The sequence below is a fragment of the Pantherophis guttatus genome, chromosome 2 (genome assembly GCF_059756535.1).
Source record: "Pantherophis guttatus breed Tessera chromosome 2, ASM5975653v1, whole genome shotgun sequence".
Lineage (NCBI taxonomy): Eukaryota > Metazoa > Chordata > Lepidosauria > Squamata > Colubridae > Pantherophis > Pantherophis guttatus.
The window spans coordinates 163324087-163348487 of record NC_142064.1 but is presented as its reverse complement, the minus strand read 5'-3'; the positions used below and the strand labels follow the sequence as shown (position 1 = coordinate 163348487).

The 24401-nt window shown below is 37.4% G+C and overlaps 2 protein-coding genes across 2 annotated transcripts in view; one reads left to right on the top strand and one right to left on the bottom strand.

The window, feature by feature from the left end:
• Positions 1–9674, top strand: part of EVPL (envoplakin) — a 53286-nt gene extending 43612 nt beyond the window's left edge. The window contains exons 17-22 of the mRNA XM_034408612.3: positions 1157–1350; positions 2720–2870; positions 3190–3273; positions 3371–3481; positions 4250–4342; positions 5887–9674. Coding sequence (XP_034264503.1) covers positions 1157–1350; positions 2720–2870; positions 3190–3273; positions 3371–3481; positions 4250–4342; positions 5887–9312 — 4059 coding nt within the window. The 3' untranslated portion in view covers positions 9313–9674. The remainder of the gene's footprint in view (positions 1–1156; positions 1351–2719; positions 2871–3189; positions 3274–3370; positions 3482–4249; positions 4343–5886) is intronic.
• A 707-nt stretch (positions 9675–10381) lies between these two features.
• CDK3 (cyclin dependent kinase 3) lies at positions 10382–24229 on the bottom strand. The gene is made up of 8 exons (XM_034408615.3): positions 24140–24229; positions 20518–20666; positions 19208–19285; positions 18314–18434; positions 16274–16444; positions 14523–14624; positions 11972–12175; positions 10382–11653 (listed from the first exon to the last, which is right to left on the bottom strand). The coding sequence occupies exons 1-8, from the start codon at positions 24167–24169 to the stop codon at positions 11534–11536; spliced, it is 975 nt and encodes a 324-aa protein (XP_034264506.1). The 5' UTR covers positions 24170–24229; the 3' UTR covers positions 10382–11533.
• Positions 24230–24401: the final 172 nt, after the last annotated feature.

Sequence of the window (24401 nt, the reverse complement as noted above, 5' to 3'; positions counted from 1 at the left end):
TCATTTCTCCTTTAGTTATGTTCGAAATTAAAATTCTGTATTTATGTTTAAAGGATATTTAGAGCTCACTTAACCCTCAAATTGTGTCCTTTGGCCATAATATGTAGGTCACACACATTCATGAATGATTAAAATGGTATACAGGTTGCGTTTCTTTGCACTAAAGCTCTTGTGGGAAAGATTTCTTGATTTAAAACAATTAGTCCCTTTTAATAATTTAAACAATACAGCCAAAAGACGAATAGAGGTAGATGCGAGCATTTCATATTGACTCATTAGTGCCTACATTACAATAATTTCTTGATTTGCCAATAGAAGAAACCAGACACAGGCAGAGGCACTGTGCTTGAAACACAGCATTTTCACTGATGCCCTGCAATCTCTTTCATAGATCTCTTTTTTTTTAAAAAAAAGAGAGAGATTTAATTACATTAATAATATATAAAAAGAGTAGAACTGGGAAATGGGGATATTGCAAAGAACTGTGCCCTAACATTTTTTTATTTAGAGATGTACATTTGGGGTCCAGGAAAATCCCAAAGGTATTTCTGGCTGCAGTGTGCATTACAGTTCCGAAAAAAATAAGTTGCCTTCACAAACAGAAATCCATCTAGAGGGGAGAAGGAAAAAACAGTGTCACCAATCATCTTCTGTTAAATGGCTGTTGTATGAGCAACATAACTACCATCATTTATGAAAGACAAACTCTCTTCCATCTTCCCCACTTGACAGTCATTTAATGAGAACATGCAATGATGTGCTGTCAATATTCCAAATATGTCCTTGGCTCAAAAAAACACGTTATTCCTGATGCGAGGCATTTGGTTCCAGCATCCTAATTATAAAACAAGGAAAATTATTATTTTCTCCCACAGAGCCTCTTCCCAATCTCTTTCTGCATTTCATTTCTCAATTTTTCCCTCAGCCTTAGCCACTTTTCTATGCTGTTTCTTTCCCCGCGACTGAATTTACAGCTCCTTTCTTTTCTTAAAATCCAATTATTTGTCTATGCTCTCTTTCCTCTAATAAACCGAACGAAAGGGAAAGCAGATAGGACACTTTCGAAGATCAGATGATTTGAGTAAACAGTTGCACAAATACATATTTATGCCATTTGTATGTCTCCATGACACATGTATCTTTTCGCTTTTTTCAGAAACTGAAACGTGATTTGGTGAAACAGGAGAACTGCTTGCTCAAGTTAAACCGAAGCCTTAAGGATGCAGAGCACAGCTGCAGTGCCGTGCAGAACAATTTTCAAGAATACTGTCCAGATCTGCCCAGGCAGAAAAAGGAAGTCCAGCTCATTAATGATCGGTATCATATTGTAGCTGACCAGCTGGATCAACGGTGAGAAACCTCGCTTACTCTAATGGTGGAAATGATTAGTACGAAAGTAAGGTCATAAATGTAAAAAATGGCCATGTCACTTTTTTCAGTGCTGTTGTAACTTAGAACAATCACTAAATGAATTATTGTAAATCAAGAACTATGTATACTGTTTCTTGGTATTTTTAATTCTTTCAAGCCACACAGAGTTGTGTTACATAATATAGTGGCCATGTAAGTCTTTTAAACAAAGAAACAAAGATATTGAAAATGTTGCTTTTGTAAGATCTTAGCAATAGAGGATTGACAGTTTTTATAAACTCCCTTCTCATATTCTTAGGGGATTTTAAAGCTGGATAGGACTTTTTTGCAGTTTATGCTCTTTCTTGGATATTCATACACTGCAAATCATGAGCACTGTTCATTGCCATTAATAATTTAAAATTGAGTTAAATACTTGATAAGAAGCAATGGATGGAAACTAATCAAGGAAAGAAGCAACCTAGAACTAAGGAGAAATTTCCTGATAGTTAGAATAATTAATCAGTGGAATAGCTTCAGAAATTGTGAATGCTCCAACGCTGGAAGTTTTGAAGAAAAAATTGGACAGCCATTTGTCTGAAATGGTATAGGGTTTCCTTCTTAAGCAGGGGGTTGGACTAGAAGACCCCCAAGGTTCCTTCCAACTCTGTTATTCTGTTAAGAGATTCTGACATAAAAATATCAACTAATTATTAAAAAACCAATCTGTTTATAAAGCCTTTCTCCGTGTATTGTAAAAGCTGAGTTTACTTTTACCTTTACTTTTATGACTATTTCTGGACTTTATTCTTCGTAAGTTCTTTTATTTATTTATTTTATTTATTTTATTTTATTAAATTTGTATACCGCCCTACTCCCGAAGGACTCAGGGCGGTGAACATCCATAAATAAAACATATAGATACAAAATTTAAAATAGAAATAAAACTAATTAAATAAATTTGGCTGAGACATTTTAAAACCCCAATAAATTAAAACCAAATTTAAAATTCCATTTAAAAAGAGGAAAAGTTTAGGTCAGGCCAGCTTGATGGAATAAAAACGCCTTAAGCGCGCGACGGAAGGTACGCAGATCCGGAATCCTCCGTATCTCCGGGGGGAGCTCGTTCCAGATCGTAGGTGCCCCCACAGAGAAGGCTCTCCCCCTGGGGGCCGCCAGTCGACATTGTTTGGCCGACGGCACCCAGAGGAGCCCCTCTCTATGGGAGCGTACTGGTCGGTGGGAGGCTATTGGTGGCAGCAGGCGGTCCCGTAAATAGCCAAGTCCTAAGCCATGGAGCGCTCTGAAGACTTTTCTTGAAGTCATCCAAAGAAGTCTGCTACTTAATCTCAGCCATCTTGCTGTGCAGGGAGAAGACACTTTGGGATACCAGCCTCATTTACCAGCAGTTCCAAAATGCCAATGAGAATCTGATATTCTGGCTCAACAATCTCCCGAAGCACAAGGTCAAGACCACAGATGGACCGAGCCAAATTAACTACAAGCTCGAGGCCCAGAAGGTATGAGAGCATTGCCTTATGCTCAAACAAAAGGATGGAAGGCACATTCCCACTAGGCATCTTTCATGCAGGAATTGATGAAAGAGAGATATGCCTGCATGTAACATTCACACATGCTCGTTCTTTACTCAGTGACTGCAACAGTAAACGGCAATGTACAATGTCTGAAAAATTCACAAGCGCAGGGACTGTTACAATATATATTGCTTATAAAGCAATAATCATAGAATTAGTGCTTGAAAGATAGGCAAAAATCTAATTATTAATCTAACATTGTGCAGGAACGTATCCTAACTCCCTATCTCTACTTCTCCTACAGAGGCTGGCAGATGAAATCCAGAGTAAAGAGTCTGACAAAAATTCAGTGATTAACTTGTCTCGGAATGTGCAGTCTATTCTCAATGTATGTTTGCATGGTTCTATAGTTTCCATTTCCAATTAGCAAACCTACCTATCCTCCTCCAATTATATGACTGGTTGGTATTTATTTAAAAAAACAGGATTATGAACTTCAGGCAGGAAAATATCGATCGTCTCTGGATCCTTCTCTGGCTGCTTCATCTGCCAAGCGTCTCCGGGTGACTCCACTCCAAGAGAGCATTCAGGCTCAGGTGAGTGGCTAAGCCCAAAGCCTGGATTTACTTATAAAAATATATGCTCTTCCTAAATTGCTACTTCATGCTCAGGAAGCAGTTTTCACAATATCAAAGAAGCACAAGCACAACAATTTTGAAAAACCATAAACAATTTGGAACATTCAATCTAATATCTGGCAGTTTAAAATATTGGGTTGAATGAAATAATTCTGTAATGTGCTATTTGAAAAAAGAAAAATATTTGATGAACTAATGAGGGGAGTATTCAAAACTGGTACAATTAAATAAAATCTATTAGGGAAAGTTGGTGGCTAAGGGAGTTGCAAGTTCTTAGAATTAGCTGGTAATAATTTTGAACTTCTTCCATTGGTGAAAATTTTCTGCACCTACATTTTTCTGACATTCACACAAACAGCATCTAACATACTCCCAGCAAATAGCAGGAAGGCCAAGACATCAAAGATTGGTTGCAGCCTAAATATATTTTGTCATATAGTTACCTGGCAGTAAATCCCTTTGAACATGTTGAAATTTACTTCTGAATAAACATGTAAAGAGTTGTATTTCTGGTGTTTCAAAATAAATAGGAAATATTTATTTCCAAATTAAATATCATTTTCTCCAGATTTAATAGCATTTTGCTAAATCCACAGAAAGCTATTTGTTCAACATTGTGATCTAGTATTAATATTTTTAAAATAAATATTGTAGTTCACAGGGTGTTAGTTATCTTGATAAAGGGAATCCCATATCTGAATAATATTGTGTGTTAATTGGCTTTAGGAAAATGATATGACAAAACTCTATGCAGAGACTGCCGCTGAAAACAAGCAACAAATCTGCTGGTTGGAATTTGCCAAGAAAATTATGAATAAGGTATGCCTAAATCATTTGAAATTATATGGATAATGCTTAAATATTAGAGCATCTCTTACAAGTGAAAAGAAAGTTCATTGGTTTTTCTTCAGGATTATAGCAAGTAAGATTGTTATTTTGAATTGCTTTTGCCTCTCTATATGTAAATGATACAGGAACTATAATTTCCTAACATGCTTTACCAAAAGAGGAAAGCAATGTTTATATTTTATTTCTTTGCATTCCTAGTCACAATTGCAACATTAATAATAATATCCCATATCTCATTCATCACAACTTTGCTTTTTAATATTTGATCCAATTTGAAAATTGTGTCTACTTTCAAATAACTTCAGAAAGCAAAACTGCACTTTTGAACAAGTAATTTAAAATATGGAGGCAAATTTCAATTCTACATTAAGTAAATATAAAAAGCCAAAAATCTCTGAGGACTGGGGTTTTTTCAATGAAATAAAATTCATAACCTTCAAGGTTTCATCCCATTTGTAGTTCTTTGGTATAACAGTTCATATTTACCGTTGCTGGCATATTTTTGTCATTGTCCAAGAATGTTGAAATAAAATTATCAATAATGTTTGGGCAGTACTTTTTCAGTTCAAAGCGCTTTATATTAATAATTTCAGTCATTAAGCCAGTATTGGTAGCCCTATGTTATAGGAAAGGGAAGAAAGGTTGAGACAATTTTTTTTTATTTGATTTATATGCTGCCCTTCTCTGGAGACCCAGGGCGGCTTACAATGCGTTAAGCAATAGCCTTCATACTTTTGTATATTTATACAAAGTTAGCTTATTGCCCCCACAATCCGGGTCCTCATTTTACCTACCTTAGAAAGGATGGAAGGCTGAGTAAACCTTGAGCCTGGTGAGATTTGAACTTGCAGTAATTGCAGGCAGCTGGTGTTAATAACAGTGCTTTAGTCTGCTGCGCCACCAGGCGTATTGGAGCTTCTGAAGAATGTTAAAACTTCTAAAGTTGCATTTTTTATCTTATTGACCATTAGAAACAGGTAGGAAAAACAAGAGACATCTTTCTTCCTATGATATTTTCTGCTCTCTTTTCCCTGGCTGGAAGCCTAATATTTTGCTTGCTTCCTATTGAAAGAACAGAACATCCTCCTTTTCCTTTTCCCTGTCGTAAGGGGAACACAAAAAGGTGTATATGTGATGCAGGCTTTATATCAGAGGATATAATATTCTTAATAAGGTTCATTTGGTTTTTTTAGTGCTGCACTTAAGTATCTGTCCCCATATATTCTTAGGCATTCTGTGTACTTTGCTAAAAACAGAATCCAGTGAATAATCTGAAGGATTCCATGTAGGTTTTTTTTTAAAAAATTCCCTAGAAGGATTTAGTGAGTTCATGGCTCAGTTAAGATTTGATTCTTAATCCCAGTTTAATCTCACTTTTTGTGGGTTCACCAAATGTTGCCACATACTCCAAGGAACCAGTCATATAGAAGTTGAGGCCTGGAAGTAAATTTCATAGTATTAAGAATCAACAATACTTTCTTTTTGTTTTCTTTTTCCCCCCTTTCTTTCTGCAGAAAGAAGTAAGTGATACGGTGCAGGTAATGCATGAACAAACCCAGCAGTCCAAAAACATACGTGAATCCGAAATCCTGAAGTCTCAGCTTAAAGAGGAACAGAGCAGGAAAGCCAACCTACAGCAAGAACTGGAGCAGCAGAGAACTAAACTTCTGACATTGAAAACCCAACGGCCCATTGAAAGAATCGAGGAGAAAGAAGTGATTGATTATTATAGAGATCCAGTTCTGGAGCGTGATCTTGCTAAAATCTCTAATCAAATTGAGAATGAAAAGAAGAAAAGAGCTGATTTACAGGCAGATATTGAGAAAGTGACTAATATATTCCTTGAAATGGAAAAAGATAGAAGTTTTGTGAAAAGCCAGCTGCTTACAAAAGAAGTTACAAAAACAGAGAAAGATCCAAATCTAAATGCCCAAGCAGCAAGACTCCAAGAAGAAATCAGGTATCTACGTGATCATTCAACTTCTTCTTCTGAAATTGAACAGCTCAGGAAAGAGTTGCACCTCTTGGAGCAAAAGCAGTCAAACATCAGAGAGAAAATAGTTGTAAAAGAGGTGGTGAAGTTAGAGAAGGATCCAGAAATGCTAAAGGCGATCAGATCACTGCAAATGCAAATTGATGAAGATAGTTTCAAGAAGAAGTCTGCAATGGATACGATAGGAAAAATGAAAAGCAAAATTGAGGATCTTGAGAAGCTGATTGAAGCAACTGAACCCAAAGTCGTTGTGAGAGAAACAAAACAAGTGGAGCAAGACCCGGAGCTCCTAAAAGAGTCTTCCACTCTTCAAAAGCTTATTGATGAAGAGAGGAACAAGAACTTGTTATTGTCTAGTGAACTGACACAGCTGCAGAGCAAATACAGCACTATGGAGAAGTCAAAGCCTAGGGTGGAGATAAAAGAAAGAGTCAATGAGATTTTTCACCTAGACCCAGAAACAGAGGAAGAGATAGCACGTTTGAAGCGAGAACTCCAAGAAATTTCAAGGAAAAGAAAAAGAGTTGATCAGGAGGTAGAAACAGCCTTGACTGAACTGAAAGTTCTTAGATCTCAAGCACCTTCCGTGGAGTTTAAAGAAGTCATCCAAGAGGTGGTGAAAACAGAAAAGAGCCCAGAGATATTGAGAGAAATAGACCGGTTGAAAGAGCAGCTAAATGATCTTGTGAATGCAAACGGTCGATTCCAAGAACAGCTAATCAGGTTAGAAGGAGAAAGGGATGAGTGGAAAAGAGAAAGAGCCAAAGTTGAAACCAAAGTTGTTACTAAGGAGATTGTCCGATATGAGAATGACCCTCTATTAGAAAAAGAGGCTGAATGTCTTCGCCAAGAAGTACGTAACATATTACAAAAGAGAAGAGCAACTGAAGATGCCATTTATGACCTGCAGAATAAGTACATGCTTCTGGAGAGAAGGAAGCCTGAGGAAAAAGTGGTGGTGCAGGAGGTGGTTGTTACTCAGAAAGATGTGAAGCTTAGGGAGGAGCACAAGAGGCTGAGCAGGAATTTAGATGAACAAACAAGCAACCGGCGAAGGATGGATCATGAGGTCCAATTGCTTCGGGCAACAGTGGAAGACAAAGAAAAAATGCTGAACCTCCAAGATGACAGAAACAAAAGGCTTGCTCTGGAAAAGGAGATGCGGCAGATCACCCTGAGGATAAAAGAAATTGAAGAAAGCCCAGTTCCAGTTCAAGAAAAAATAATCATGGAGGAAGTAATCAAGGTAGAGAAAGATCCGGTTCTTGAACAATCTAGTACCAATTTGCGAACTGAACTAGATAAGGAGAAAGTTCAAGTATTAAGCCTCCAGAGGGAATGCAAGAACCTTCAAGCCCAGATTGATGTTCTACAAAAGACAAAGTCCCAGGAAAAGACAATATATAAGGAAGTAATCAGAGTAGAAAAAGATAGAGTGCTTGAAAATGAGCGAACACGTCTTTGGGATCTGCTAAGCAAAGAACGAACTGCTCGGCAAAATGCAGAAGAAAGTATCAGACATCTGAAAGAGAAGATTGAGAGAGCAGAAGGCATGAAGTGCACATGGACCAGAGAAGAAGCTGACCTCCAGAAAACTCGGAATGTGACAATGCAAGAAAAAGCCAGTCTTGAAGATGAATTAAGGGAACTGGAAAAACAGAAGCAACAAAAAGCCCTTTTCCTTAGAGAACAGACCAAGCTCTTGAGCCAAAGGACTGAAAGTGACAGGCAAAAGAAGATCCAATTTGGCCAGGAGGTTTCCCGTCTGGAATCAGATATACTTATGGAGAAGGATAATATTTATGAAAAAGAGAGGACTATCCGGGAACTCCAATCCAGAATCAACAGAGAAGAACTGAACAATGAGACTCAGATGAGAGAGACAAATCTCTCTACCAAGATATCTATCCTGGATCCAGACACTGGTAAAGATATGTCACCCTACGAGGCTTACAAGAGAGGCATGATAGATAGATGTCAGTATATCCATTTGCAAGAACTAGAATGCGATTGGGAAGAAATTGCAACCCTGGGCTCCAAAGGGGATGTTTCTGTTCTTCTCGACAAAAAGAGTGGAAAACAGTACTCCATTGATGATGCTCTGCGGTTCAAAAGGATTACAAAAGAAGAATACCAACTTTACAAGGAAGGCAAAATCCCTATCTCTGAGTTTGCTCTACTTGTAGCTGGGGAAACTAAGCAGAATACATCCCTTTCTTTAGGATCAATTATTTCCAAGTCTCCAATTTCATCTCCTGTTTTTCAACAAAAGCAAAGTTTCTTCTCTTCTGGTCCACAGATGGCTTTCTGTGATGATACTTTTCCTATTGCTGGAGTGTATGACACAACCTATGACAACAAGTACAACATTAAGTTGGCACTTAGTAAGAAATTGGTGGATCCAATGACAGCCCAAAAGCTTTTAGAGGCACAAGCTGCTACTGGAGGCATTGTTGATCTTATCTCAAGAGATCGCTACTCTGTCCACAAAGCCCTTGATAAAGGACTGATCGATAATACTTACACACAGAGGTTGTTGAATGCTCAAAAGGCTTTCACGGGGATTGAAGATCCTGTCACCAAGAGAAGACTGGCTGTAGGAGAAGCAGTTCAGAAAGGATGGATAACTCAAGATAATGCCTTTCCTTATTTGCAAGTCCAACACCTAACTGGAGGACTAATAGATCCTAAGAAAACAGGACGCATCCCAATATCAGAAGCTATCCAGACAGGCCTGATTAGTAGTGACCTGGCCACATTACTACAAGATGAATCGAGTTATGAAAAAGATCTTGTTGATCCTATCACCAAAGAGAAGATCCATTATAAGGAGGCCATGGCTCGTTGCCAGAAAGATCCTTTAAGTGGGCTCCTCCTCCTCCCAGCTACCTCCGAAGGATATCAGTCCGCAATCCATTCAGCTGCTCTGCCCCGATTCAGGCACTAAGCGAGGCAGTATAATTTTAAATTTGTAAAAAGTCTGAAATGCTTTTCATCCACAAGAGAATTCATGCCCTGTCATGTTCAGATGAACAAAGTGTCTGGAAATTATAGATAGCTGTGTATTATATTAGATAGCTGGACTTATTTCTTTATACCAAGTTAGCAGCGCTTCATAGAGAAACATTTCCAAAAGTAGAAGGGATCTAATATGGGAGTAAATACAGTATCTATTATAGGGAATAAAGAGTTTTTTTGAAATAGGAAAAAAACTTCAAAATGCTTGGGAAATAGCTCCTTCCTAAAGGGATGCATGTCACAATAGTTGCAGTTTAAAGATCATGCATGCAATAAAAGTTAAAATACTGACTGCTATCCTGTTATTTTTTTTAAACCACTAACAATCCCTTTCCCTCTGATGTATATAATGCTTCACATGTTCCTGAGTCCCTAGTTGGGACCTAGAATTCAGCAACATCTGGAGAACCACAGATTCTCTATCCTGATGTAACCATAAAACTATAGAACTCAAAAAGTAACAGCACCAAACATTACATGGAAACACATGGAGAGAATATACACTTTCTAAGTCTAAGGTAAAACTGTTTGTAATAAAAAGCAAATCAAATTAATAAATATAGAACATACCCCAGACATTCCGTACATATTGTAAAAGAGCTATATATCTAAAATTAAACATTTCTTTCCATATTGCACTTAACTATTTTTCTTGGCAATAAAGAAAAATGCCACATTCTTCTTTTAAGACTTTTTTTTCTTTACAGTCTCTAGTCTATAGGTCAGTATTTCATAGTGGTTTCCCATCTGAAGTACTTACTAGTTCTGACCCTACTTAGTCCTTTGAGATTAGCTATACATGGCTAGGTACTGCCATTTACCTGGGCAACAGGGATAGAACCTAGATTTAAAGTGATAACTATATACTTGCTATGAAGTTTCCACTGCGTTGTTATGGTATATAGTAGTTCACATTCAAAATAGGGATGTTGATTATAATTGTCTTCAAATTCTATTTTTGACTGTTTTACAACCCTCAAAACTCCTTAATGCAAAAGTTACTGATGCATGTTTTTATTTATGCAAACAGGAATATTAACAGCAACATCAACAATTAATGATAAAATTTCTTAAGTATTAACAACCATTTTAAAAATAAATCCATAGAAAAGAATTACTATTGGATGCTAGGTTGCCTTTCTACAAATGCAAAAAAAATAAAATAAAATACAGTATTTGCATAATGGAACAAGGACTTCTGACTTCTTCCAAATTTTCTTTGTATACTGTAATTTCCTATACTGTTCTCTAGACCACAAAAAGAAACCTGAATCAGTGTAAGGTTTCCATCTTTCTATCTGTGTATTGTCAAGTTTCCATCAGAATCCAGAGATTTCAAGGTCTCCACCTTCAACCAGTATATTTGGCTAAGATTAACAAATATAATTTTTCAAATATTTATTTATTCATTTATTTTATGTCCCACACTATCTAATTCAGGTCATGGCATATTGATTATCAGATTTTGATATTTTTATTTAATTAGAAACTATAATATTTCTGAAAACCCAAACTGCAGCTAAAGAAGCCTCTTAATTATTTAATAGTCTAGAATAGATGATACAAAGCTCTTGTTTTTTATGATGGATAAGTATAGAAAGAAACTCAAGAATAACATATTTCTGTGTGTCTCTGTAATATCTTGTTCCTCCACACACAAACACAAACACTTTTTTTTTTGGCATGGTTAGTTTTCAGTAGTGTTGTGAAATATAGCATGAGTTCATATTAAAAAAAGAAAAATCAACATCGGTGCCTAGGCTACTGTAGGATGTGCTAGCCTAATCTAAATAATAATAACCATATCTTGTAATGCTAGTACTTGAACTGCAGCAAAGAGTGAATAATATATTACAGAAACTGGATTTAGTTAAACTTTTTTCTCTTTCCACTTCTCTGATAGCATGTCGTACTACTCTTTTTCGTATACTAAAAGTATCAAGCTTTTTCACTTTTGTTAAAGAAGAACTATCAGTCCTTACAAGGATCTGTACCATTTACAATTGTCAAAATGTTTGCATGAATATTAAACTGGGCAAAAGGCCAAGAACATTTTTAATGGCGGTTACAGCTGTTCCTTTGCTACGTTGTTTAGAATGAGACGATCCGGTAGCTATTTCCAGCAAAGCATTAACCAGAACTTCTTAATCTCATGGCCCATACTGTTCTACCACACACTGTTTAGCATCCCGTGGAGCTTGCCAGAAATATTGGTGGTTCAAAGCTGCTTTGGCTGAGATTCGCTTGTTGGGATCATACATTAGTAGTTGCTGTAATTTAGAAAGAGAGAAATATGAGCGTGCCTCAGTCTTTAAATCCTGCCCATTTACAGCAAACCCTTCAAGTAACCCTGAAATAACCCTTTGCAGTCCTCATTTTTTTCAAAAAGAACGAAGACAAACGAAGCTAGTTTACTTCTGCCCTGCTAATGAATGCTTGACTAAATGGGCCTTTGGCTTGATTTAGTAAGCTGCCTCGTACAAATGTGGGATATATTGGGCACAGTCCAATTTTTGTAGTAGACACTTTCCAATTCTTGTCATAAGTATTAAAAAACAACCCAACCGCTTTACAAGTCTTTTACTCACCAGCAGTAAATCCCGTCCATCTTGATCCAAGTTTGGAATTATCACCTTCATATCTTTCCTTGGCCATTTGGGGAAGTTTCCTTTATAGTCAGGAAGATTTGTGACTCCTGGCCACAGTGGTTCAGTAGGAGTACCAAGTGTGCGGAAAATCCGGAATAATTGGTCAATTTCAGAGTCTCCAGGAAACAAGGCTTTTCTAGTCACCTGAATCAAGGAGAAGAAGGTTCGTTCACCTGGATTATTATACATATGATCTTCATTCTGGGTAACATTACTCTCTTCAAATAAAATGTTTCCATTATAAAAAGTCTGGTATATCAGAACAGACCTATCCAGTAGCCTACCAAGTATCAATGGGAAAAGAACAACAGACTGCGACAACTCTTCCAGTACACAGTTTACAAAATATTCATAAAATTCTTAATTATCAAGTTGCTATTCTCTGTCTCTCCTCTGCTCCCTCCACCACCAAAAATTGATTATATTCCGTCAAATTGGTATCAACTTTCTGACACCATAGATTTTCTCTAGAAAGACCAAAAGAATTACAGATGATAAAATACTGAAAATACTTTAAGATTCTACGTTTGAAGAGGAAGAGGAATATATTAACCCAATATATTATTAACCCAACACATATCCTATTCATCGGGACAAGTATAACATTAAAATATGAAATTGAATTATACCGAGATTTTGTAAGCTTTTAGACTTCAGTGTTTTGCATCACTTTGAGATCAGCTCCCAATGCTTTTTCAGTGTCTGTTTTTGGGGAAGTCAGCCTATCAGTTTCTGAAGCAGTTTCTAATTTATTACAAACCAGAGCAAAGTTCATACTTTCTCTGAAATGAAGTGGTTGTGTAGACTTTGTGGGCAGCCTCCTTGTGAGCTCTTTTGCCTCACATGCCCTGGACTCAGGTTAGGCATTATTCTTTCGGTTCAGTAGTGAACTGCCTAGAGTTCATTGCTTTGGACCAATCTATCTAATCCTGCTTTCACTTAGAATTAATTTCCCCCTCCAAAATCCATCCACCATGGCAACACGCAGTCACTGTTAGAGCTATTGGGAAATGGGACCAAGTGATATAATTGCACGTTCGCAATTCATATCAATTTATAAATGCAAGAGAGGAACGGTGGCAAAAGGATCAGAAAACCTTTGAAGAATTTCAGTGGGTTTGTTTAGACTTCTTAAAACTGACCTTCAGTTACAAAGCTCCTCTCAGATATTTTTGCAAACTACCAAATGTAACAAACACATGTACTGAAAAAAACGGAGGGATTTTCTAAATTTCAGTAGCTCAGTTTGGGGGAATGAAATTCAGACAATCTGCTGGGCAAAAATTATGCAATTTGCCACTGATCTTTAGCAGGAGATGAGCCATTCTAATAACTACTTCTACTCCTGGTTCTCCTCCTGCCATTTTCCTAGTTCTAGCTACCTGGAAAAAAGCAGCACTCTTTTGGCTAGAGATCTAACTGATCTCATGTAGAGAGAACTTTCGAAATTAGATTAAGTTCATCTTAATCTAAACTTTTAAGTTCATCTTTCAAAACATTTATGACTCTTGCCATTTCAAAATTCAGTATTGCAAAAGATACCTGGAGAAGGACTTTATACACATTTAATTTAGTATTGTAAAATCATGCTTATTCTCTTAGACACTAGCAACCTCCAGTGGTTGCTTTTATACTGTACTCCAGTCTTATAAACCAATGAATGATATAAGTAGGCAAAAAGCAAAGGGAAACAATGTTTATGAAGCTTGAGAGAATTTAGTTAGATGATGAGACTTAAGACTAATGAAGTAAACTTAAGTGTAAGCTTTTAATAGCATTTTGGCAAATAATATTGAAACATAAGGATTTAGGAGTTATGGTGCTGCAGTGGTTAGAATGCAGTATTGCAGGCAAACTCTGCCCAGAGCCAAAAGTTCGTGCCTGACTGGGATCAAGGTTGACTCAGCCTTCCATCTTTCCCAGGTCGGTAAAATGAGGACCCAGATTGTTGGGGGCAATATGCCGACATTGTAAACTGTCAGAGAGTGCTGTGAAGCACTATGGAGCTATATATAAGTCTAAGTGCTATTGTTATTGCTGAATTTCCTCACTTCCTTTTGTAGTTACAGCTGCTAAAACTAATCATCTGTCTAAGATAGACAAAGGCAACCCACAGGCTACTTGCAGTCTCATTATCATCCTGAGGCCATCCTTGTATTGTTCTGTGAGGCTTAATGCATATTGTTTAGTTGTACTCCTCCAACTAAAAAAAAGAAATTCTTTAGTAATACCATGATATCACCAGACACGGCCTCTGCAACTGCCAGAAGAAAACTGTCCAACTTCAAATTAGGGTTCTAACAATTAGAAATGATAGGAAGAGAAAGCAAGATAGATTTTGTGGTATCTTTTAGAATGTGTAGTGATGAAGAAAAGGGAATTTAAAAAAATACATGGGCACTCACAAAGCCCTTTTTTGCATATGCATTTCTCATCATTTATATTGTGATTATAATGTTTCTCTGAAATAGAAAAAGATGAAGAATGTTACCATTTCTGCAAAGATACAGCCAATGCTCCATATATCCACAGCTGTCGAGTAATATTTACAGCCCAGTAAAATTTCAGGAGCCCGATACCATAAGGTTACCACCTAAAAGGAATCAAATTTAATGGTTGTTTGATATATAAGGCCTTCTCAGGTTTAATTAGAAACATTAATTATTGAACCATAAGTCCAAAGCACATTGAACATTTTTCAAGTGATTTACTAGAAATTCCAAGTCATTTACTAAAAGTCACATCAATACAACCTGCTGGAATTCAACGTCCTCTATTATGTTACATCAAACAAGTTTCATATCCCTTGATATTCTCTCTCTTCTATTTTCTCCCTTTACTGGAAAGCACTCACAACTCGACAAAAAGCAATATCATGTGAGAGATGGACAAAAATATAGGCCAAAGATCTGGTGGAGGAATAGTCTCAAAGGCAAAAAAAGAAAAAAAAAATCTAAGTCCCAAATTAACCATGTTAGGTGGCTTCAACAGCGATTTCAATGAAATCAATAGACTTATTGGGATATGCCTTTTTTTGGAAACAAAAATCCAGGAAAGTTCACATCCCAGTTAATATGAAAGTGTTGGAGGCTACATAGAGAATTTAAAAAGACATAAACCCTTTCTCTAATTTAACATCTTCCAATTCTAGACTGGTGGAGATTGGCTGTTTTACAAAATTTACCTTTACCCTCCTCCATTTGCAAAATAAGCTTGTCCACTCTACTCCCTGAAAGGACCCTTGCCTCTTTATGTCAAGATAACATAATGCATTTGGTTGAGAATATCGGCCATAATGATCCGAAGGGAATCACTTTTTATTCTTTCCAACCCAATTGAATATTCGGAAGATATTCCACAAAACGGCTCAAGTCCATCTTCAGGATAACTCTGAAAATAGACTAGAATGGGTCCACATTTAATGCAAGGGAAGCCCCCAAACCGAAAAATCAGTAGAATCTGACTGGAAGCTGCATTTAAAAAGATCCAGTCCTTCAATGCTGCCAACTGCTCCATTTAACACACACACACACACACACACACACTTTCTCCCCAGTCATGAGATCCAGAGTAGAGCTGCGATTAGAAAACATTCCAGAAGCTATGTTCTGTATGCTTTTCCTATCTTGTTTATATGAATCTTGATCTAAAATCTCAACTAGTTTGACAAATCATAGTAGTTTCTTTTCATATAACTTAACAGTTTAAAATCCCTTTAGTTTTCTAACGATTTTCTCTATAAGCAGGCAACAGTTTTACTCTGGGCAGACTCTTAACATACTGCAACAACCATTCAATCTGCTGCAGTCAAGTGATCTTTATAGGGTGAGATTATTGCCCTTTCTATACTGACAGGGGGCCACCCTTTCTTTTATGGCCCGTATACACATCTTTTAGCACCAGTCTGCTTTGGGCAGTAGAAGAGCCTAACTCTTTTAAACAGATCTCTCCCCAGGTCTATATTCTCCGGGTCTCTGAAACTGTCACAACCCTAAATGATTTACTTCTTGTGTGTGTTTAACAAATTCCCTTTTTATCATACTAAATTCCCCCATTTTCATACTAAAAATGAAAATTTAATGTAATTTTCAAGAGGTTCTTAGGGCTACACTTAAGATTTTTTTCTTTTTTGGGAAGGGGCTACAAACATAGCTCCCTCTTTCTCGCATGCACACTCATCTCTGTGTGATTTCTTTTCAGGGGCTGACCCAGCAACCTATATAACTGAGAAACAGACATTACCTCATGTGTGTAAGTACGTAGGGGAACTCCAAAAGCTCTAGCTAGGCCAAAATCGGCTAGTTTGATGGCTCCCATTTCGTTTATGAGCAAATTCTGTGGCTTCAGGTCTCTGTGGATAACTCTATGAGAATGGCAGAAGCTTACACCTTGTAACAGTTGGTAAAGATAGCTCTAGAAAGAAAAAGTTCAGAGAGCACGTATGAAGAAACTGTAAGGTTGACACATCACTTCGTAAGCAAAATAGCAATAGCACTTAGACTTATATACAGCTTCACAGTGCTTTATAAACCTCTCTAAGTGGTTTACAGAGTGAACATATTGCCCTCAACAATCTGGGTCCTCATTTTGATGACCTTAGGAGGATGGAAGGCTGAATCAACCTTGAGCCAGTGAGGATTGAACTGCTTGCATTCAGCAATACTTTATTCTAACCACTGCACCACCACAGCTCCTATGTTGTATCTCAAAATTTTGCTACCATATATGGGCTTCCAAAATAGTGACAGCTAATAAGTGATAGCAAAGAGTTAGAATAGAATTTATATCTTAGCTGCCACATGATGATTGTCTACATTTTTTGCTAACTAGGTGACTTCATCTTAATTAGCACACAAAATAAAGAGATTCCAGGTTAGTATCTTTTTTAGCCCTGGAAAATGACATTATTCGCCTTCAAAAAAACAATTTGGGTGGCCTGGAGAAGCATGATGGGCACTGTAATTCTGGGAAAAGGGATTGGAATAAAGCTTTCCCTCACTCTGTGATGGCCCAAGATCATGAATCTGACTTTAGGCAGGACTAGAACTCACCACCAGCTGATTTTTAACCTAGTGCTTTTACACCCAGAAGCAGCATTTACTTAACTTTGGTTTCAGATATATTATTCCATACTGAGAATTACATATAATTTGAATGAAGACAACGTTACAGGCTTTTCAAATATTATACCACATATCAACATTCTACGGCCCTCTCCCCTTAAATAACAGCTTCAGGATAACATTTTTATTAAAAAACAGTATGAGGTAAAGCTGTTTAATACTTTTGCACAGCTGCTACTTTTGCAATGCCAAATCATTTCCTGAAATCTTTTTTTCCTTCACAGTTAAAAATGAATTTCTAAACATGGGTTGGGAATTCCATGTAGATTTGAAAGGAGATGCAATTGGAAGCGCAATCTCAGCAGGAAGAATAAAGATTAAGTATTTAATTCTTCCCATAACAACTTCATAACTGCTGTCAAAGCTAGGTTTTCTATCATGAGCCAGAGGAAAAAAGAATAAAGTATATGTCAATGATTTTGCAACACTCCAAGTAAAAGGAACTGGAAACCTTTTTGACCACAAGAATCACATGGGATACCAGCTGGTCTGTTAGGAGCCACAAACAACCTGGGGCACATAGTCAGCCTTATGAGGTGCACCCAATCAGAAAAATAAATTCATTGGTATACTAAAACAATATTTTATTGAGCCAGGTTATGGTAACAGAATCTTGCAACTCAACCCGTGGCTTCCCTTCCTTCCCACTTATACCCCAGAGAGTTGCGGGGTGAGCCATTCTGTCTTTTTATAACACTTTCCTGCCTCCCTGGACTCAGTGCATATTTCTGCATCTGTTGTTGTCTTAATGACTTCTGGGCGGTTTCTCCAAGATTACCTCCCTGGGTTCCTACAACCATACATACATATATGCAGATATATACTGTACAATCACCCACCCACCCATCTTCTTTTTCCTCTTCCTTTACTGAACAGTCCTTTCCTGCAGCTTCCAAGACATCTAACTGTATAGCTGGTGGGGTACTATGACATTCCTAGGAATATGACAGTCATTTTTCTGCAGGCAGACAGAAAGTACTGTTGACTGCAGTGGGCCAGAGAGACAATTGTTGATCTATATGAGTTGTAGGTTGAGCATCCATGTTGCAAAGGAACAATCTGAAAAGATTGAAATTGTGCTAGCTAATTGCCAGAGACAGATAAAGGATAGTTCTCCAGATTGGGGCCCGTGAGGGAGGGTATTTGAGCCAATTGCTACCTTGACTAAGCTTAGAGGAAGCTCTCCTGTACGAGATGAGTCCATGTACTTTTTAAGATCTTGATTCAAATATTCAAAGACTAAGTATAGCTTCTTTTGATTATGTACTACATCAAGGAGCCTGGAAAAAAAGTAAACACAATGACTTGAGTATTTAGATTTAGATAAAATATGTAAGCATGATTACGGCAAGCTCTTCAATACAGCAGAAGGAGAATCAATGTAAAAGGGTGATTACAGTGCAGAGGTGGTATTCAGATGGTTCAGACGGTTCGCCCGAACCAGTAGCAGAAATCGCAGGTGGGCCCAACCACCTAGGCTCTATGTCATCCTATTTAGGCACGTTTTTTAGTTTGGATGTATGAGCGGAAGGCCGGGCGCATGAGTGGACAGGGCGCGCATGAGTGAAGCGAGCGTGCACACATGCATGCTCACATTTGCGAACCGGTAGGGAAAGTAAGTGAATACCACCCCTGTTACAGTGTCTTAAGATTAAGGAAAGTCCAATCTGAAATCTTTACAGGAAAGTCACTGGGTGACCTGGGGTAAGTCTCTCACCTCTCAGAGTTTTTATAATTGATGTTATGATTGTTTGCTACCCAGAGTCATGGGAAATAATCAAAACCATAAAAAAGCGAAAGTTAGAATATTTTGAACATGTGATGCGACACCCACAAAAATACGGCACACTTCATTTAATCCTCCAAGGAAAGATTGAAGGCAAACGAGGTCCAGGCAGAAGGAGAACATCATGGCTTCAAAATCTAAGGGACTGGTTTGGAGAAAACTCAACAGCACTTTTTAGTGCGGCTGTTGATAAAAATAGGATTGCCAACATGATCGGCGACGTCCGACGATGGATACGGCATTAGAAGAGGAAGAGGTTTTTCTTACCTCACTATATTTGGATGTTTCAATTCTTTTAACAGTGAGATTTCTCTGATTGCTGTACTAGGTACTCCTTCTGTCTCTCTGTGGAAGAAATATATTTCATGATGAAGCAATCCCAATCTTTCTAAGGAATGTTTTAGGCAGGATAGTTCATCATCCTCATCTTCTATGGGGATTGTTACATGATTGATCACAAATTCCATCTATGGATTTAATTAAAGTTATACAGTAACTACTCTTGATCTATAAATTACCACCTGTCAAGATGAACCATCACCCCATAAGTTTAAAAACAGGGGACCTAGTAAGTAGTGGATTAGTTCTAGGAATGCACAGAGTTGTTGTTGAGGGGCTTAGAACACAAAGCAAGAGAGGAATTCTGCCATGTAAAATTTAATTTAGTAAACTTCAGAAGCTTTTGAAGTACCTATCACATATTAAGAATTGTTATGGTCAGATTGTTAATTATCAATTATTGATTAATTGCTTGAAGCAGCCACATTTTTATAGAAATAATGCCAGGGATAAAAAACATTTTTCAAGTTAACATTCTGCATTACTCTGCACATCCTGATAGAGAAGTTTTGTTCACTATTTGAGATGATCCAGAAAGACTGTTCCTGCAGAGAGGTATCCCATTAATTCCACTGCTATGAAACTGACATATAGGGCATGGTATAAGGGAATATAATACAGTTCCTTACTGAAAATAAATAAGACCAAATATATCTAGTGCCTGGATAGCAGTGGTGAGTTGCTACCGGTTCACACCGGATTGGGTGAACTGGTAGCAGTGGTGGCAGGAGGCTCTGCCCAGCCTCCCGGCCATTTCTGCGTATGCAGAATAGGATAGGATAGGATATTTTGGGACCTTTCTAGTAAAAGATAGAACATAAATAGATTGAGATGGTTTCTGATACAATTTCTCTATCTGGCCCAGCTGGGTCTCAAAGGTTTGCCACTTAGAAAAATTGTGAAATGCAAACTATATTCATACATCCAGTTTGAGCCTAAATTCATCATAGCTTACGCTCCTGAGGTACTTGCTCTTATATTATTAGAGATACCTTAAAATATACTTGATCTGGAATCTGTTAGGAAAGTCATATTATCACTATGAACAAATTCTAACCAAGATCTTTCAGAAAAGTTTTTAGAAGTCCACATTTCCCTCATCCCAAACATGTTTCACGAAATACCAACACTTTTTTTTATAGTCTATTCCAAAATTCTATTTGAAAATCAGTTTAGGAGTAGCAGATTTAGGAGTAACCTTGTGAACTAAGAGTTCAGGGTTTAGTTTCAGTACTTACGAATCAAGTCGGATTTTCTTCAGAGCAACTAACTGGCCTGTTTGCTTGTTTCTTGCTTTGTACACGACTCCATAGGTGCCCTCTCCAATCTTCTCTACTTTCTGGAATACATCTTGGAATGTGTCCATTTTTTGCTTTCTGACTTGGTGCTATAAAATTTATTCACAGCTTATACAAATAATACAACTTGCCATTTTTATACATCTCAATATTACATGCTGTCGTTACTTTTATCTCCTACAAAACCAGCTATGTAAATTTGCATGAATGTTATTTAAAGACCTCTTTTAACAACATCTTTAGAATAACTACCATCGTTTTTCTTACATTTTAGCTTCTGTTAGTAAAGCCAGTTTGTACAATGTTTAGCTTTTACAACATTTATTGTGTATTTTTTGTGTAATATTTTTTGCCTGCCAGTGAGTTTCATGAACATTTCATGTAGTTTCATGTACAATTATGTACATTTATTTTGGCTGTCTTGCACTCCTTCCACCTCACAAATGGTTTAAGGTTAATGAATGATGTTTGACTATTACCTCTGCCAATTTATGCGTTCACATCCTGATCATAACAAATGATTATATCCATGAAGGGCAAAAACTTTTCTGATATGAAATTTTAACACACAGTGTTAAAAAGTGTTAAAGCACAGTGTATGTGTCTTTCTATTTCCCTCTCACTCCCTATCTACATGAGTCTAAGTTAGCTAAACTAGCTAAATTACTCTGGAATATAAAAGACAGAAAATCTAACTTCCCTGACAATAAAAATAAACAATTTACTGTCCCATAGTGGCTTCCTCATTCTACCTACAGTAATTGATTGGCCTATCTCTAGATGGGCCGCCTAATGGATATATTAAACCTGCTCCAAAGCCTCCAAGAATAGTTAGGACTCATTCTAATAAAATAAGCAAGATTGAAAGGCAATAATTTGTATAAGCAAACCTGGTGAATTTCATCATCTAGCTTCTCCCAAGGTGTAGGGGTTCTTAGGTTTACAGTATTCATTCCTCTCAGTCTGCCAGTGAAGGACCAATGTTCCACCAATATGTGGAAAAAAACATGCTCTTTATTATAAAAGGGTCACTCATGAGTTTGTCTATGGAATTGGCCATCCTTTTAGGCAAGAACACAGCATCTGAGAGCTGTTGTTCCTGAATTCCCTAAAGGTTTCCCACTGTTGGCTGGCTGGGGAACTCTAATCCAGCATATCTAGATAACAAGAGGCTGGGGAGTAATCCTCTGAAACATGGTAGAAAACACATTATCTCACCACCAGCAGGAAAGTAAAACACCCTTCCCACAGATTCTATATATGAACTGGAAGTGTTGGAGAAAAAACTATAAGAGGCAACTTCTCATTTCATCCTGTTTATATTTTCTTCTCCTTTCTCCCTTTCCCTTCAAGATGAAATTTATTTTCTCTACTCAAGTACGACAACACAGAATCAATAATAAGAATCAATAATAAGTCTCTGAAACTTATTATAGGTTTCCAAAGTCAGGTCAAGCATGCATGGACATGTCTAATAGCATTCTATGGGCAAGATCCTGAAAATAGGGAAGGAACTAAAGGAGTATAAAGTAATGGGTTACAAATCGATTATAAAAAAGCTAAAGGTTTAAAATTGACTTTCTAGGGACCTGTTAAATGAACCATGACTTCAGTTTGCTCCAAATGCTCTGCTGAACTTCCTCTAATAGAGATTAGAAGTTATTATGTACAGGTAGTTCTCGACTTACAACCATGCATTTTCCAATGGTTCAAATTTACAACGGCACTGAAAAGAGTGACTTATGACTGTTTTTCACACGAATGTTGCAGCATTCCTATGGTCACATGATCAAAATTTGGATATAAAAAACTTGGGGAAAATAGAATTTGATGTTATATATGCTGAGAGCAGCAAGAATATGCTCTGCACAAAAGTAGGATATTTTGATTCCCCCAACGAACAAATGGCTGTAAAAGTTGTTGGAATTAACAGAGGTGGCTAAATTGCCTCCTTTTATTAAAAAAAAGAATACAATTAATTTTGTTTCTATTTGACTTTTGGACGTTGTGATTGAAGTTGAAAAAAATTAAACTTTGACTTTGGGTTTTGCTGTTGTTATAGAAATGGCTTGTATATATTATCACACAAAAATAAAACTTGAGGCTGTTATCTTATTTTACTGCGCCAAAGAGATGGAAGTCAATGCTTTTCTTTTTCTTTTCCCATTTCCCCATACTTTTTCTTCTTCCCCCTTTTCCTCCCCTATTTTCTCATTTTTTTTCATTTCTCTACATATTTCTGTATTTTATATTATGATAAACTAATAAATATATGAAGATTCAGAAAAGCTTTTTGGACCAAGTTGAAAATACTTGCCTAGATAGCTGGGCTATATAATAAACTCACATGAATGAGACAGGATGAAATACAGCAGAGAAAGGAATTGCTTCCTCACGGAATTCCAAACACATGGACCTCTTCATAATACTGTGTAACATGTATTAGAATTCTAGAGTTGCCATATGTAAAGTTATTTAACTGTAAATGCTGTAACCCTCCCTTCTTCCTTTCATACTGTGCAATAAAAATACTACAATGATTTTAAAACTGATCAAAATTTAAACACTTGGCAACTGGCATGTATTTCTGATGGTTGCAGAGTGCTGGGGTCATGTCATCACCTTTTGTGACCTTCTGACAAGCATAGTCAGTGGGGAAGCCAGATGGGGAAGCCAGATTGACTTAACAAGCTAATTTAAGAACTGCCATGATTTAATTCCAGATTGACTTAACAAATTAATTTAAGAACTGTGGCGCTTTACTTAAGAACTGTGGTTAAAAAAGATCATAAAATGCAGCAAAGCCCACTTAACAACTATCTTGCTTTAGCAATGTAAATTTGGGGCTTAATTGTGGTCATAAGTCGAGGATTACCTATACTTGCTAACTAATACCTGCTATATTTAAACTTCTGGCTATGCTCAGCAGCTCTTTGCCCAAACCTCTATTAATATTCAAATTCTTTAATTCTTCTATAAAACCACATGCCACTTGTTCTTGGGTTGCAAAATGTCCTGCCCAGCCCAGCCCCCCCCCCTTCCACACACACACACACACACCCCAGGCAAGGCTGATTTATAACCAGGACAGGCATGGAAAAAAAACCTCTTTATCCCACAGGGGGGGACCTCATGGCTGAAAGATATGACGATGGTTGTTTTGAGGAGAAATCTTCAGAGAAAGCTATTATTTTCAAGCCTCTTTGAAGGCTTTCAAGAGGCACTTCCTCTTAGGAAGCAACTCCTGAGCTCAATCGATTCCTCTCTTCAGTGGTTCAGAGCTACAAGCTCCCACAATGCTTCCTGACACAAATAATGAAGAGCTGGTACTTCAAGAATTACCCTTAGGAGATTCTCTGGAATGTAGCGTTTTTGAAAGGGACGCATATCGCTCTACTAATCGGAGCAGGCCTCAGGCCAACCCTCGAACCAAACCTAGAATATTAGCTACTGACCAAGCAGTCACACATATGCACTCCATGTGCGTTTATGAACCACCCTTGCCAAAATTGGTTATTCGTGTGTAAAAGTCAGCTCCTGCTCTCCTCAAGAGGCCTCTCACCTGCTGATCCAACCTCCCATTAGCCTCCATGCCTTCCTTCTTGCTGAACCACGGATTTCCCAAAGGATCAAAACTCACCCTGTTTCTGCACCACTAGAGGGAGATACAAAAGTATATATATTGACCCTAAGCTAGGCTGGGGAGGCCTTTAGATCCTTCCCCTCAAATAGCAGACTTTGCCCTCTGAAGCAGAATATAGAAAGTCAGAAGAAAAACGAAGTACAGGGAGAACTTTATGAGGCTTGCAATATAAATGATTAAG

Bases quoted from the DNA above. Each gene is read 5' to 3' on its own strand.
- CDK3 (XM_034408615.3), bottom strand. From the start codon at position 24,169: ATGGAGGCTAATGGGAGGTTGGATCAGCAG. The intron at 16,445-18,313 runs GTAGCAATTGGC...TTTTCTTTCTAG, and splicing joins TTCCTCTAAGCTTAGTCAAG to AGCTATCTTTACCAACTGTT. The intron at 12,176-14,522 runs GTAACATTCTTC...TCCTTGATTCAG, and splicing joins GCTGTATCTTTGCAGAAATG to GTGACTAGAAAAGCCTTGTT.